Source organism: Lactuca sativa, chromosome 4 (genome assembly GCF_002870075.4).
Source record: "Lactuca sativa cultivar Salinas chromosome 4, Lsat_Salinas_v11, whole genome shotgun sequence".
NCBI classification, from domain to species: Eukaryota; Viridiplantae; Streptophyta; class Magnoliopsida; order Asterales; family Asteraceae; genus Lactuca; species Lactuca sativa.
In genome coordinates this window covers 112,268,148-112,285,535 of record NC_056626.2, presented here as the reverse complement: position 1 = coordinate 112,285,535, position 17,388 = coordinate 112,268,148, and the positions used below count along the sequence as shown (strand labels likewise).

The 17,388-nt window shown below is 39.1% G+C and overlaps 1 protein-coding gene across 1 annotated transcript; it reads left to right on the top strand.

Moving 5' to 3' along the window:
- The first annotated feature begins 15,348 nt into the window (after positions 1-15,348).
- Positions 15,349-16,428, top strand: LOC111887720 (uncharacterized mitochondrial protein AtMg00810-like). Its single transcript, XM_023883887.1, has 2 exons — positions 15,349-15,506; positions 15,903-16,428. Exons 1-2 carry the CDS (start codon positions 15,349-15,351, stop codon positions 16,426-16,428), a joined length of 684 nt encoding a protein of 227 aa, XP_023739655.1.
- The last annotated feature ends 960 nt before the right edge of the window (positions 16,429-17,388 follow it).

Sequence of the window (17,388 nt, the reverse complement as noted above, 5' to 3'; positions counted from 1 at the left end):
CTTCAACAGATTTTGGTAAGACTGGCATGGGTGTACTCAGAACATACACCACTTTCAGAGTGTTAAGGAGAAAATTCATCTTCTTCTGCCATCTACGAAAATCTTTCCCTTCAAACTTGTTCAGTTTTTTAAACTTACTAGTCATTTCCTTCACAGAATCACCACTTGTCATGATCACATAAATGCTTTAATCTTTGTTAGAAATTGGGGTATAGTAAGGCTTGGAATTCTGAGAATTGTGTAAAACACTTTCAAATTAAAGCATTTGGGTGGTACTCCCAATATTCTTTAATCGGATAAGACTCAGAGAGACAAGAATTTAGAATGCTTTGATGATAGTTTCGTCTGTACCAGAAAAATGAGACCAAAACCGAATTTATGATATTTGTTTGAAAACTATCATATGACAGTTTCTAACTGTCATAAACTATAAAAACTAACATAAAACGGAAGTTTGGATAAGGGTCAAACAATAGTCAATTCTCTGAAAATACGATTTTTTTATGCATTTTTTATATAGAAACATACCCTATAAAAACTCGACCCCAGCCAGAGGCTCTGCCCCTTGGACCCCGCTAGGGGCTGCCGCCCCTTGGACCCCGCTCCCAGGGGTGCTGCCCCCGGACCCCTGTTCGTTTAGGGGCTTCGCCCCTAAATGACAGTGTACTTTGAAAACTTGATCAAACTTAAACAAGTGTGTACTCCACACCTTCCTTACTTGTTTAATATTTATCAAGATCACATTTGGTCAACAAAGTAATCCCATTACACTTAAATAATATTGATCACAACAAATCACCAACATGATGCATAAAATGAGTGGGTCAGGTTTAGGAGAACCAGGTGAGATTCATAGGGTTTTCTAGCCCGTAATAATTTATTGATAATATAAAATATCATTCTTGCAAATGATAATGTCAAATTATATATATATATATATATATATATATATATATATATATATATATATATATATATATATATATAATATGAACTAAGACCAAATACCCATCCCAACCGATCCTCACATATCCTAAAGTAACAATTATCTTGAGGAATCATCCAACCTGATAAATCGTTTGAGAAACTATTTGACTACAATACTAGGGGAGTCCTTGACTAGTGTAAGTCATGTAAAGGCAACCAATATTCAGAGATTTGATAAATATGGTATCCCATTTTATCTACGTCCATGGGTTATAAGTCCATGCTAGTAACGTAATTCAATAGATCGCCTAAGATAGTCAAATGTTATCATCTACTCTGGTCGATGGCCCAAACATACTTGCCAGTTTTCTGATCTGTACTCACCATTTATGGTCATCCAAGAAAGAGGATGAATATGACACTTTGCTATCTAATCTTGCACTCTCCCCCAGCAAGAGACCTATCTAATGTCCAACTTATTGGGAACTAAACACCTTTTTACAAGTCCAATATAACTAATCCAGACTTACACTAAAGGCAATCTGTGTCCAATACTGTGTTGGATTAGGTGTCTAAACCACTAACTAAATTAATATAAACTTAAATTATTAGCAAATTTCTTTTGGGTTGCCCTCAAACCTAGTAAGAGACTAGAATGTTATTTGGAGAGAGAGATTGGTTTATTAATTTATTATATGATTAATAAATTAATTAGAAATCAAAACAAATAATTTATTAATATGTTTTAAGAAAAATATATTAATTCGAAATTATATTGTTTAATTATAAATTAATAAGAAATTAATTGGAATTAATTTTCAGATTAATTGGATTAATTAAAAGTAGAAGAACTAAAAGTGTCAATATCCAAAAGTTGAACATTGACTGATTCTAGAACCTCGCTAGGAGAAGGGAGGGTTCTAGATGGGTTTTATGGGGCTTTTATAGATCTTCTAGGAAGCTTAGGTTTGCTTGGGGGAAAAAAGGGTTATAGTTATCCTTAAGGTAACTACCTTTTATACACCTCCTTAAGCCCTATAAATACCCAAGGCGTATGATTTTTGGATTTTGCTTCTTCCTAGAGATCCTAAGAGCCGAAAATCATACCTCCATATCCTCTATCTTCAATAGCCTCCAACTGCTAGGGTTTGGGTGTGAGCCATCAAAGGCACGCGATTTCTGGTACTGGCCTTCTAAAGTTCTACAACAAAGGATTAATAGTTTATTTACAATAATAAACTAAATGGTATGATTTATATTATCCTTTCTCCTAAATCGAAAATAGCAATGTACTTTAGGGTTCTTAAATTCAAATTGTTGGGTTCATATCATAGTGATAACATATATCCTTTAGGGTGTATGCGAACTTAGGGTTTTAGGTTTCCCGCCAAAAATATGATTTTTGTTATCTATAAAAACCCATCAATGGTATTAGAGTGGTTCTTCTCTGTGATCTTGCATAAAGTTGAATAAGATCAAAAACCTTTTTGATGGTTTTTAAATTTGGGCAAGGGTTTTTAGAAACCCTAGCCTCCTTCTTCATTTTTGAAATTGCTAGGGTTTGGTAGGGTTTCCTTGTTTTGATAATTATTAGTTTTAAATGTCTTGAAATTGGTTAATTACTATTTGGTAAATCCCAAAACCTTATTTCGAAATAACAGGGTATTGGATTAGGATTAAAATTTATTTGATTAACTGTTTAATGGTTAATAAATTGTTTAATCCTTATGGTTTAGTTTAAATTGAATTAATTATTTGTTAATTTTGAATTTTGAAAATTAAACCTAGTATTTTTGAAAAAAGTTTGAACATACACCTTATACCTTATATATAATATTAAAAGATAATTACTATACGTATAAAACTAAGTCAGTCGGATCTCCAGTATGCCTCATTCATGAAGCCGAACTATAAGGTGGTATAAGGAAACTTCCTATAAAATGGTAGTTGATTGTGTATCCACTCTCACCCACCGCATCCTTGTTTGGTGGAGAGTTGTTAGCAGAACGTATCTGATATGAAATTAACTTCATTAAAATTATAATACTATTAAAGTAACTAAACCATTTTTTAAAATCCCACTCTTAGTTACTTTAGGAAAAATATGAAAAGTATGCTAATCCATAAAATTGTACATTATACTTTATAGTAGTTAGTGGAGCATGTGCGGTTAGCCGGAACACTAATAGTGACTATAAAGATTAATAATGGGAATCTCGAAAATTATCATTGATTAATGGAGCGCGTGTGGTTAACCGACAGATTAACATGAGATGATAAAAGACATCGAGCGTGCTAAACATATTTGTATGATTATTCACATCTTGTTTGTGATCCTCGGTAACCTGGTCACAAATAGAAGAGCATAATCTAAGATTAAACATGCCAACTATAGATTCAATGAATCTCAAAAGATCTAGGAATTTCATAGTTTGAAATTGGTAAATTGCTTTTACCTACCTTCATAAATTCGCAATAAGATTACGACATCCCTTTACTTAGTTGTGAATTGTTATATTGGATCATATCCTTAATCATTTATTATGAGTTAAAATATTAAGGATTATTGTCTTCTAACTAAAACTATCCTTTCCTCTTTAGATGTCTACTCTTGGTGATGTTTTTGCTCCATCGTCGTCTACCCACCACTCGGTTTCTCCATACTCTCTATCGTGTCCAAGGTAACCTTTGATGGCACCAACTACAATGATTGGATACATAATATCAAGATGGCTCTTCGATTTGAGGGAAAAGAGTATGTCCTTGAAGAAAAACTTGTTGAGATCAATGAAGCCACTACTACTCATGAACAACTAGCTTCCTACAAGAAACACTACGATAATGCAACAAAAGTTGCTTGCATCATGATTGCTACAATGGCTCTCGAATTGCAGAGGTTCTATAAGGACTACTGGCCATATGAGATGGATAATGACCTTATGAAAAAGTACCACAAGAGAGCCCGTCAAGAGAAATATTAGGTGGTCAAAGCTCTCATGGCTTGCAAGATGAAAGAGGGAGAATCTATGTGCAACCATGTACATAGAATGCAAAGATACGTGGAACGCCTTGCTAGGCTTAATGTACATTTCGATGAGGAGTTGGCCATTGACACAGTCTTGAACTCCTTGCCATGTTTTTATGATTAGTTCATATTGGCCTATCATTTGAACAACACGGAAACCACATTGGCCCAACTCCACAACTTGCTGCAGACTGCTTAGTTGCGAATGAAGGGAAAGAATCAAGTGCCTACTAGTACTTCTAGCGCTCCTGTTCACACAATTGGGCAAAGAAAAGGGAATGAGAGGAAGGCTGCTCCCAAATCTAATAGGAAAAAGAAGGCCCAAACAGGGTCATCTAGCAATGGACCAAATGCAAGGCCCAACTCGGACGTTCCACCTGTTAGTGACTTCAAAGAGGCCACTTGTTACTATTTCAATGACAAGGGTCATTGGAAGAGGAGCTACCCTAAGTACTTGCAAGACATCAAGGATGGCAAGGTGAAACCATTGTTAGCAGGTATATACACTCTTCAAACTAATAACTCACAATCTATTCGTTCTTGGGTCCTCGATACAGGAGGTGGTTTTCACATTTGTTCTGATTTGTAGGGGCTAAAAGAAAGTAAGGAGGTACAGCATGGGAGGATGAATTTGTCATGGGAAATAAGCGATCTTCTCCTCTTTACAAGATTGGGACTTATCATCTAGTGCTTAGTAGTGATGTTAATTTAGATTTGATAGATAGTTGCTATTCGTCAGAAATGACGCGAAACATTATTACATTTCATGCATTGTTCTGACAAGTTTTTCGTTACTCATTTAATGATGTGATTGGTTCAATTTTGGTTTATAAAAATGACATTTTTTATATTTGAAGTTTTACCTTGTAATGGTGTTTATGAAACAATGAGTTGTGCTGATAGCTTAGGCAATAATTTATTTCGCATTGATTCGTCCAATGGTTTAGACAATACATGCTTGTGACATTGTCTTATTGGGCACATTAACAAGAAACACATCGCCCAACCCCAAAAGGATGGAGTGTTGGAATCACTTAACCTAAAACTAGATGATGAATGCAAATCTTGTCTTTTGGGAAAGATGATAAAATCACCTTTAACTTGTTCGTGTGAAAGAGGTGAAGGATTATTGGACCTCATACACATAGATGTCTGTGGAACCTTCAGATCCACCACAAGAGATGCTACTCGGTTTTATGTAACATTTACAGATGATTATAGTAGATATGATTACATCTACTTAAATCAAACATAACTCAGAAACCTGTGAAAAGTTCAAAGAGTTTAAACATAAGGCCGAGAATCAATTAGGTAGGAAGATAAAGATGCTCCGATCAGATAGAGGAAGAGAGTGTCTTAGTATCGAGTTCCATGAATACCTCAAGGAATGTGGAATAGTATCACAACTGACTCTTCCTAGAACACCACAACTTAATGGTGTAGCTAAGAGGTGAAATTGGACCTTGTTGGACATGGTTTGTTCCTTAATGAGTCAAGACACTCTTCCCATTTCCATCTGAGGGTATGCCTTAGAGACAACCGCGCATATCCTCAATCTTGTCCTTACTAAGAAGGTTGCTAAAACACCTCAGAAGATGTGGATAGGGAAAGTTCCCTCGTTAGCACATATCAAATTTTGGGGTTGTGAAGCTTTCGTTAGGGAGAGAATCATGAAACGCTAGAAGCTATAAATGAGAAGTGTATTTTCATTGGCTACCCACAAAAATCTTTTGAATATTTTTTCTACAGGCCAAGCGAAAACGTGGTCTTTGTAGCATGAAGATGATTCTTTCGCGATAGAGAGATCCTATGTAATGAGGACAGTGGGAGCACAATTGACCTTAGATAGATTCAAGAGTTAATCAATAAAGGAACCTTAGAAGACACTAGCACTCAACTAGAGGAAGAAATTCAAGTTTATCTAGTTGACAGTTCATTACCTCTTCGTCATTCTAGTAGAGTTAGTATACCACATAAGTTCTATGGTTTCCATATAACTACAAATGGTGATACATTTATCAGTGATCATATACTGGTAAACTTGGAAGAACCAACTAACTACAAGGAATCAATGACGGGCCCTGAGGTTTTGAAGTGGAAATAGTCAATGGACAATGAGATCAAGTCCATGTATGATAACCAAGTTTGGAATTTGGTTGATCATGTACTTGTTCCAAAGACAACTGGTTACAAATGGATCTACAAGAAGAAGACTGACATTGATGGAAATGTACACACATTCAAGGCATGACTGGTTGCGAAGGGCTTTACTCAAACCCCATGGATTGACTATGATGAGACATTCTCACCAGTGACCAAGATAAACTATATTAGGACAATGCTCACCATAGATGTTTTCATGATTATGAAATTTGGCATATAGATGTCAAAACTGCTTTCCTTAAGGCGAAGTTGGCTAAAGATGTTTACATGAGTCATCCAGAGGGTTTTGTTGATGCAAGGTTTCCCATAGAGTGTGTAAGATTGAGAAATCTTGTAACATCCCAAGACCAGGTATAACTTATAAGTCCTTGTTTTATTGTAATTGTCAAGTTTGGCCCTTTATTTGAGAAAAGGTGGTAGCTGAGTACGCGGGACGTACGCGTGTGTACGCTCAGCGTACTCATGTGCATGATTTGGACATGGAGGCCACCTAGTAAGCTCGAAATACCAGAGGGTACGCTAGGCGTACTAGGATCAAAGCGAAAACCCTAATTGTAGGGTGTGTCCCTATTTAAGGAACATGATGGTCCTCACTGAGATACATGACCGGAGGGTCTACACCGAACCGTGAGATCGGAGGGTCCTCACTAAGATACATGACCGGAGGGTCTACACCGAGCTATGAGACTGGAGGGTCCTCACCGAGACGCATAACCGGAGGGTTCATGCCGAGCTATAGCCATGAGAGGCTTGTTATTGTGTATGTGGTATTTTGGGGAACTCACTAAGATTTGTGCTTACCGTGTTATGTGATATGTGTTTCAGGTACTTCTCAAGATCAGGGGAAGGCGTCGGCTTGATTGGACACACGAGGCGGAGTATGTTTTAGAGGATCCTGGATTTTATTTAAACAACTATGGACATGTGTTTTTGATAACTTGATAATTAGGGTTTTTGTGAATTGTGTCAATGAGAATTATGTGATTTTAAAATGGAAATTTTGTTTGAAAATTTACGGTGTTACAAGTTGGTATCAGAGCCTTGGTTTGAGGGATTCAGATGTACCTTCATATTTGTCTAGACTCAAACTAAGTATTTGAGAAAAAATTTCAAAATAAATGATTTTTCAAAATGAGAAAGAGTTTTAAGAGAAAAACTAGTTGGAGCAGTGTGTACAATCAGCCAGAGCCCGAACGGTGATTTCCCAAAATACCCTGACTTATTTGTGTTATGAGATATTCATGAGATATTAGGGATGCATGCTAGAGGATAGGCTAGGTATTTCATATCTTAGGGCTAGAGTTGCCTGATTTTTGATACCTTAGCCTAGGAAATGCTATTGATTGATTTTATTTGTTATCTTCTCTATATGTGTACTGAGTAGAGAGAAACATAGCAGGAATCTTTAGATAAAATTTGAATAATCTAGGAGAGATACCTAGATGAGCATTCAGGAATCTACCGAGAGAGTAGCTGAGATCCGTGAGGGATAGAGTACTATGAATTAGGATCCTGAGAGGTGGACTTGAGACGACTACAAGTTGGTGCGGAAGGTAGTATTGGGCCCGTACTACTGAAAACACCAGATCTGTATGCAACCCACGTAAGAATATTAGGATGCTAAGGAACGTATAGGGGTGGGTAATCAATTGAGTATGTGTTTTGAGCTAGTATCTGATGATTTTGTGTTTGTGTTTTAAAGACACCATGGTGATTACCCGCAACAACCCCGGGGACAGTGGTGCTAGTGACAAGGAGATATGCAGTATCATTCAAGAGGAGGTGGCTATAGCTATTCGAGAGGCCATACCGAAGATGTTTGGGTCTATTAAGACCACGTTGGTTAAGACATTCGATGAGCGATACACTGCTGTTACAGAGGCTGCTGCTGTTGCAGCCACCGCGGCCATAGTTGTAGCTAGGCCACTAGGAGGTGACTCGTTGTTGTTTCGTGAGTTCAGCAACACGAAGCCACCATATTTCGTTGGGACGTAGGATCCGATAGCTTCCATGAGATGGATCTCCGACATTGAGGGGTTTTTTATACATGTTCATGTCCTGAGCATCTGAGAGTCCGGTTCGCGTTGAACCAGCTTCACTTGGGAGCGAAGGACTGGTGGAAGATCGTGACGACTGATTTTACCCTTGTAGAGCATGTTGCAGTGACTTGGGAGAGGCTCACCAAGTTGTTCCGAGATGAGTATGTTCCCCAGGTGGAGAGGGCATTGTTCTGCCCTGAGCACATGTCCACTGAGCAGGCATGTGTGAGTCGGTATTTGAGAATCTTGAGGAGAGACATTCGAGAGTTCGTGGCGAACTCGTCTTATCGGTCATTGGATGAGTTGCATACCAATTCCAGGAGGAGAGAGATTGAGCTGGAGATTCATGTCAGGGAGGAGGGAGAGCAGCCAGGGAGAGATAGGAGACCGACACAATCGCAGCCGGTGGCTAAGCGGGCTAAGCCCGCTGATTCGAGGGCTGGGGGCCAAAAGGGCCGCACTTTTAGCAAGTGCGAAAAGGCCCACGAGGGACCTTGTCGGGCAAGAATTTGCTACAAAATGTGGCAAGGAGGGGCATATGGCGAGGGACTGCCCCAAGGGATTTTCTGTTTTCTTTCACCGCAACCAGACGGGCCATAAAAGGGTCGGGTGTCCCCTGCTCACCCAGGGATCAGCCCAGGTATAACTTATAAGCCCTTGTTTTATTGTAATTGTCAAGTTTGGCCCTTTATTTGAGAAAAGGTGGTAGCTGAGTACGCGGTGCATACACGTGTGTTTGTTCAGCGTACTCATGTGCGTGATTTGGATGCGAAGGCCACCTAGTATGTTGGGCGTACCAGAGGGTACGCTGGGCGTACTAGGCTGAGAGTGAAAACCCTAATTGTGGGGTGTGTCCCTGTTTAAGGAACATGATGGGCTCATTTCTGGCAACCATTTGCAGCCCTCAACCCTCTCAAAACCCTAATTTTCGTTCGTTGAGCTTAAGTGTCTATTTGTGAGCTTCTTAGTGTTCTTGTGGTATCCTTGGAGTGAAGAAGGAGAATTGAAGAGAATAAAGTTGGAGTCCAGGCTTTAGATCTGAGTTTTTCTGTGGTTGGAGCATCAGTTGAAGGTATAAATCTCAAAGCTTTCTCATCCTTTTTGTTGTGCATAATATGGTCCATTTTAGGGTTTTTGGTCCCAAAGCTTGAAGCTTTATGAGTTGTTGAACTCCAGAGCCTAATATATGTCCCTTTGAGTGTTTTTAATGGAGTGGATTCATAAAAATGGAGTCTTGGACGTCAAAACCACCCCATGCATGATATATGAGCATTTTAAGGTGTTGAAGCAAGAAAGTGACCCTCTTAAACTTAGCCAATCCAACGCCATCTCTTGATCCACATTCAAATTTTCAACCGCAATTACCGACCGCATCCGTAGTTGTCTTCATCAAACATAGACTTAGTTTTATGTGTTATCTTTTCACTTTACATTGCTTTATCCAGTTTGCCTTGCATGGCCACTTAAGACAGATTTAGACTTTGTTTATTTTCTTGTAATCCTCGAGACTATATATATATATAGAGCTCTCATGTTCTGATTGAATACATATCTTACATCTCTCTTTTACTCATCTCTTACTTTTCATATCTTATATTCTCTCTAAACGATTTATCTGAACTTATATTCACCTATTAACATCTAAACTCTCAAACTCTCATTTGGATCAAGTCCTTGAGACTTCTTCACTTTAGCTGGTCACTCTTACTGACTTGTGTTTGATTGCAAACCTTGTCACGAATCAGCTTAGTGTTTACTTGATATACAACTTGTTGTCATTTACATTTCTTTACTTTTCAGCAATTACATTTTTGCACCTAACAATCTAATAACTCTAACTTCTAATTATTGTTAAGCTTTATGATCCATTGAGATTAACTTAGTCCGCAATATACAACTTGTTCTAACATTTGTTCAATTTGTTCAAGTGTGTCTCAAAAAAATTTTCTCTTAACAATTGGTATCAGAGCCAAAGTGGTTGCTTTTTAAACAAAACTTTGATTTTGAAAATCCTTCTATACCACTAAAGCCCATTTCTCTTAAAAAATACAATACAAGGAAATATGGCACAAACATTATCTCTTAACGTTTCCAATAGTGTTGGAGGTTCGAATAGAGCTCCAATACTAGTGGTAAACGAGTATCAACACTTGTCACAAAGGATGGAAAGATATCTAAGAAGACTTGGACAAGATGTGTGGAGATCTATAGAAGAAGGACCTCATGTCCCCATGCATACTCCAGTTCAAGCCGACGGTGCTCAAGCTAGACTTGGAGGAGGTCAACCTACCATGAATCGTCCCACCAAGGATGATCTCGATAAAATGGAAAATGTCGCAACTGCTTTTTGTTAAATATCCTGCGGAGTTGCTCCTTACAACTTCGACATCATCATCAATTGCAAATCAGCCAAAGAGATCTGGGATGTTCTCAAGAACCTGTATGAAGGTTCTGAGCAGACACAAGATAAGAAGCTTACTACCGCACTCAACGAATTCAATAATTTCAAAGCTCATGCAGGTGAAAGCCTTGAGGACTCTTTCAAAAGACTCAACCTCATTGCTACCAAGTTGTCAAACGTTGGAACTGTTCGCAGCAACCATGAAACCAATCTCCAATTCCTCAATAGCTTAGGGAAACACTGGACTACAACAAAGATGATAGTCCAAGGTGACAGGAATATTCAATCACTTTCTCTTTTCAAACTATACGGAGAACTCCAAGCCCAAGAATCAACCGTTCTCAAGGATTTTGCTGACTTCGGAGGGCCACTTACACTTATGGCCTAAGCTCTGCAAAACATAACTCCTCAATCCTATTCTCTCTCCTATGAAAACTCACCACAGTCTTACGAGGCTGACACAGAGTATGATGATGAAGAAGAATTCCAGAATGCTATTGCTCTTGTTAGTCAGCAGTTCAATCGATTACCTCCAACCTTCTTTCGCAAAAATCAGCAGTTCACTAAGCCACCCTTTAACCGAAACTTCAATCCTCAAAACAATCACCCTCGATACCCAAAACACCCTCATTAATCACCACAACCTATAAACCCTCATCAAGCCAAGGAAGTACTGCAACCTGCTCAATCAAATGACTCATGTCCCTCAACCGAAGTTAAAGAAGATGTTGTCATTTGTCATAAGTGAAACAAAGAAAATTATTTTGCTAAGGGTTGTAAAGCAAATGTTGTGAAAGACAAAGCCTTTTATCTCTGAATGGCACGGGAGATGGATGAAAAAGAAAATGGAAGAGCATATGTGGCCCAAGTGAAAAGAGATCATCAAGTATGGTCTTCGGGTGATGAGGATGAAGACTTCAACATCAAGGGCAAGGGTAAGATCTGCATGCTGGCAACTACGGACGAAGATGGATCGACAAAGCTTGAAAAGTACTACTGCATGATTGTCAACCATTCCTTCACAACCTTAATGACACATGTGTTGCCGTCCTTTCAGACTATAACAAATCCCTAGGTGAGAAGACCATAGCGTCCCAGGAAATGTTCCATGTAAGAGGACGTCTAGAAGACAAAAGACTCAAAGTTGCCATGCTAGAAAGAAACTTAGGATTAGAGAAGGATGCAAAAATGTTATGTGAAACCCAATTAGGAATAGCGTTAGATCAAAGGGATTTAGTACAAAAAGAAATTGTATATTTGAACATGTTAATTGAAAAAATGTTTAATGAAAGCAAGACCATTGAAAATATTGTAAATAATGGAACCGTTGACAATACGTACAATTGGGTTGGTCCAATGGGTACTCCACCGCAAAGGACTCATCACCCCGGTTTAACAAAGACTGTCTCTATGTCCCTCCTGACCGAGAGTTTCACTTCCCAGTGAATGACAAGACCTTTATTGAAGACATTAGAGTCCATTTCGTTAGACTTCATAATCTGAGTAATAATTGTGTCATCAAGGAAGTTCTTCCTAAAACCTTAGATCATCCATGTGATCAAATTCCAATCATTGGCACAATTTATCCCAACCCTCAGGCTTCATCAGTTGTCGATGAGGAAACCCTTGTGGAAGGACCCAAAGTTCTTATGAACTACCCATCCCTGCCTTCGGACCGCAGTTTCTCTCACTGCAGTCCTGAACCGCAATCTTTCCAACTGCCTTCTATTAAGTGTCCTACAAAAGAATCAACTTTGACTTATTATGCGGTAGTCCAATCTTCCTTACCGCAGACTGCAGTCAAGAGCTCAGTGACTATTCAGCCAATTCATCATGAGTTGCCCACAGAGAATTTCGGTCAATGCTCTCAGAGTCTTGAACCTTCTAGTTCAGATGACTCAAGTCCTCGTTTTCAAAAACAATCAAATGTTTTTAGGAAACCACAGTTGAACATCAATGATTGTGGTTCTCCAAAAACTCCGGCAAAACTGGCCTTCAAAGAAGAATTAGATCTCGTAATAAAAAACGAGAAATCTTTTCAAAAAACAAAAGACAAGCCGGAATTTCAAAACATAAGAGTCCAGAAAAACTCGTTTTCTCAAATTACTTTTCAAAAAACATTGCAATTAAGAAATCGAACAAAAGGGAATGTACAGTTCCAAAAACCATGTCAAACTCTTCTGAAAAACCCAAAAGAAAGTAAAGCCTTTTCAAAGTAATGGTTTTCAGATCTATTCCTTAGACGACCCAAAATGGAAGGGGATTTTACCAACTCCAACACCTTTCAAGTCACCTCAACTTTTCAAAAAAAACACAACCTAGGAGATTTACATGTGCTCACACTCTTTCAAACCATACTTTTTCAAATCCTAAGGGCACCATTTTCAGATCTCATTCTCGGACTGGTCATAAGACTCACCTTACACCCTCCAGACCGCTGACCAGGAATAGTGTCTGGATGAATGAGAAAAATCTCTCATTTGGCTTTTTATTCAAAAAGGGACATCTCAAGTCCAACCTCGCACCTTTCAAAAACTTCTTAACTTTACAAAATCCCACAGCCCTCCAAAGGTTCAAAAACACCCCGGTCTAGGTCTCAAGATTGACATGAAACATGTCCCTCCAACCTCGGTTCATACATCTATGAAAAACTCACCTGTCGCCCAGGGCTCCAAACTTGTTTGGGTGCCCAAAGTAACCGTGTAATTTTTAGGCAATGTGCAAGGAGGAACAAGAAGAGGAGTGGTTAATAGACAGTGCCTGCTCCTTGCACATGACCGGAAGGTTAGAATACCTTCGGGATTTCAGGCCTATATGCAACGGTGGAAACATCACATTCGGCAACAATGTGAATGGAATAATCTGAGGTTACGGTGTGCTTACTACATGGAACTTCTCTATTCAAAAGGTTTCTTACGTGTAAGGCCTCAAACACAATCTCATCAGTGTAGGCCAACTATGCAAAGTAGGCCATCGGGTTGAATTTGATAATGAATATTGCTACATAATGGAAAGTGATAGAAGCACCTGTTTGATCAAATCTAAGTCCAAAGGGACCATGTATCATTTGGACGTCTCTCTGATCATTGGGAAACCGCAGCTGTGTTTTTTGTCCAAAGCAATATCCAAAGTTAGCTGGCTATGGCACCGCAAGCTAGCTCATTTGAACTTTAGATATATCAACAACCTTGTCACCATAGAACTCGTCTGAGGTCTCCCCATTCTGAAGTACAAAAACGATAATCTCTACCTAGCCTGTGAGTGTGGAAAACAGTCTAAAGGAAACCATCCTATGGTGATTGATTCATCAATTTCTGAACCTCTAGAGTTGTTGTATATTGATCTCTATGGTCCATCTACCGTAGCAAGTCTCCATCACAAGAAATACATACTGGTTATAGTTGATGACTTTACTCGTTTCACTTAGGTCTTCTTCCTGAGACTCAAATCGGAAACACTGCAGGTTCTGATCAAATTCATCAAAGAGATTGAAATTCAAATCAAATTACCAGTCCGCCGAATCCAAAGTGATAATGGAAATGAGTTCACAAATCATCTCTTAAACAGTTTCTTGGTGTCAAAAGGTATCGGTCACAAATTCTCAAGTCCCTACACACTGCAACAGAACTGAGTAGTAAAGCGAAGAAACCGTACTCTGGTGGAAGCAGCCGGATCTATGCTCAACTTTGCAAACCTTCCTCTCAACTTCTCGGCCGAAGCAGTGGAAACGACATGCTTTGTCCAAATCCAAAGCATTGTCTGCAAGCGTCTCAACAAAACACCTTATGAGGGCCTCAACAATCGAAAACCGAATGTCCGATTCTTTCACATATTCGGGTGTAGATGTTTTGTAATCAACAACAAGGATCACCTTAACAAATTTCACTGAAGTCAGATGAAGGCATATTTCTTGGCTACTCAACAAACAAGGTGGCATACAGAGTTCTCGTCAGACGCACGTGACTAATAGTTGAAAGTTTCGATTTTAAATTCGATGATTATTACGTCCGCACACTGCTCCTTCGAGTGCAACGAACGCAATCCCTGAAAGTGACATCCCAGCCTCTTCGAGTCCTCTCAACATTGTTGAAGTTAACTATGATGATCTCTTTGACCCTGTACAGACTGCTCAACTGTCCGAAATTCTCATGTCTCTGGAAGCTTAGCAACAACACAGAAGTTTCTGGACCCTCCATATCTGATGACTTGTCTCACGGAACTTCCACTTCGCCAGTTGAGGGGGAAAGCACTACTCCGATTCTTACGACAACCATTGAGGTTCCAATGCTTGAAGACGCAACTCTCGTTTCCATCCGTAGAGGCTCTAATCCATCAAATGCGTCCTCTGACTCGGATGAAGAAGAAAATATTGACACAAGAACTGATCCAAGAGTTATCACACATTATTTATCCCATGGGAACCATCTCCCGTTCAAGAGGGACTCCCATCCGCATTCCAAGGGGAACCTCATTCTGATCCTACTCCTTCAGTCCAAGTCCAAGACACTTCTGTAGGCTGCTAACAAGTTGAGGGGGAACTACCTTATCCAACCGTAGAATCCTCTGATATTGTCGACATTCCTTCCACCGCAGCTACTGATCATTAACAATCATGTTTACATGTCTGGACAAAAGAACACCTTTCGGGTCAAATCATCGTAAACCCATCTGCGGGAATACATACTCGATCTTCTCATGATCTTACGGACCACTGCCACTATGCAGCCTTTATGTTCGCAGTCGAGCCCCGATCCATCAAGGAAGCTCTACTGGAGCCTGACTGGATCTCTGCCATGCAGGAAGAGTTAGCAGAATTTGAAAGAAACAAAGTGTGGAAACTCGTTCCGAAGCCTAAAGGCCACACTGTTGTTGGAACAATATGGGTGTACAAAAAGAAACTCGATGAATCTGGTGCAGTCATTCAAAACAAAGCAAGTTTAGTTGCCATGGGGTATAGTCAATTAGAAGGTGTTGACTACGATGAAACATATGACCCACTAGCCAGGATGGAAGCAATACACATCTTCTAAGCGTATGAAGCACACAAAAATATCAAAGTACATCAAATTGATGTAAAAAGCACGTTCCTGAATGGTCAACTAAAAGAAGAGGTTTATCTCTAACAACCTTCGGGCTTTGAAAGTCTTGATTTCCCATATTATTGTTTCAAGCTTGAGAAAGCAGTTTATGGTCTTAAGCAAGCACCGAGGGCATGGTATGAGACTCTTTCTGAGTTCCTTGTCATGTCTAGATATAACTAAGGTGTGATTGTTACCACATTGTTTCGAAAGACAAATGGTAATCACCTTATGCTTGTTTAAATCTATGTGGATGATATCATATTCAGGTCAACAGATCAAGGTGTGGTGGATGAATTTGCATTGCTCATGACCAAAAAGTTCCAAATGAGCATGAATAGAGAGATTAAGTTCTTTCTAGGACTCCAAGTGAAACAAGTCCCTCAAGGGATATTCATTCATCAGGAAAAATATACCTCTGAACTGCTAAATAAATACTCAATGGATAATTGTTCCTCAGCCAAGGTTCCTATGGCCTTCGGATATAAGATTTTTGCAGATCCTTCCGGAAAACCAGTGGACCAAAAAACTTATAGAGGAATGATTGGTTCTTTGATGCACCTCACCGCAAGCAGACCAAATATTGTTTTTGCAATACGCTTATGTGCCAGGTACCAAGCCGACCCCAAAGTATCGCACTTAACCATAGCCAAACAGATCTCCAGATACTTAAAAGGAAGCAAAGCTGTCAGCCTATGGTATCCTGCAGGGAACGACTTCAGCCTTCAAGCCTTTACAAATGCGGATCATGCCGGATGCGGATTGGATAGGAAAAGCACTTCCAGTGGTTGTTAATTTCTTGGAGGAAGACTGGTTAACTGGTCTTCACGAAAACAAAATTGTGTTTCTTTTTCTACCGCAGAAGCTGAGTACGTGGCCGCAGCGAGTTGTTGTTCTCAAGTCCTATGGATGAAAAACCAACTGATGGAATATGGATATAGAATGTCGCGGATACCGATTTAATGTGATTCATAGAGTGCTATAGTGATTTCTCATTATCCTATTCACCATTCGAAGACGAAGCACATTGAACTTCGGTACCATTTCATCAAAGACCATATACTCAAAGGTAACATTGAACTAATTTGTGTACCATCTCATGAAGAGATTGCGGGTGTGTTTACAAAGGCACTTGATGCAACAAAACTCTACAGTTTTCTACAAATGTTAGGAATGATGAATTCAGATCCTCAATTCTTTTTGAATTGATAGGTAAGACCAGTTCTGGTCTCCATTGCAGTGCTAGTCAAATATATCTATCATACATGGTTTCAGTATACTCTGTGTACCGTAACCATATATCATACCTGTATTTCTTAGGTCCTTATTGCTTGTTATTTCTGATATTTTTTCAAGTGTTCCTTATTTTGTACTACCGTAGTCGCATGTCCATACATCCCAGTGAAGAATCAATCCGCATTGATGAATCAATCCGCAGTCACACTTAATGATTCTCAACAACTACTTCATAAATTCTCGAAACATTGTGTGCTATTTAATGTTTCTCATTAAATAAACAATTCTTTCATATTAAATTCAAACATTCTTTTTGTAGCATACAATGTTTCACTTCCTTTTCAAATAAACTTTTGGTGTTAGACCTATTTTAGGTTATGTGACAAATAAATTGTTTTTCCCATAAAAGAGATCTTTTAAGAAATCTTTTACCTTTTTCTGTCACATCTACCTACCCAAGACATCTAATCCATTTCAACTTATTTATCCAACGGATTTTCAACCCCCTCCACACGATCC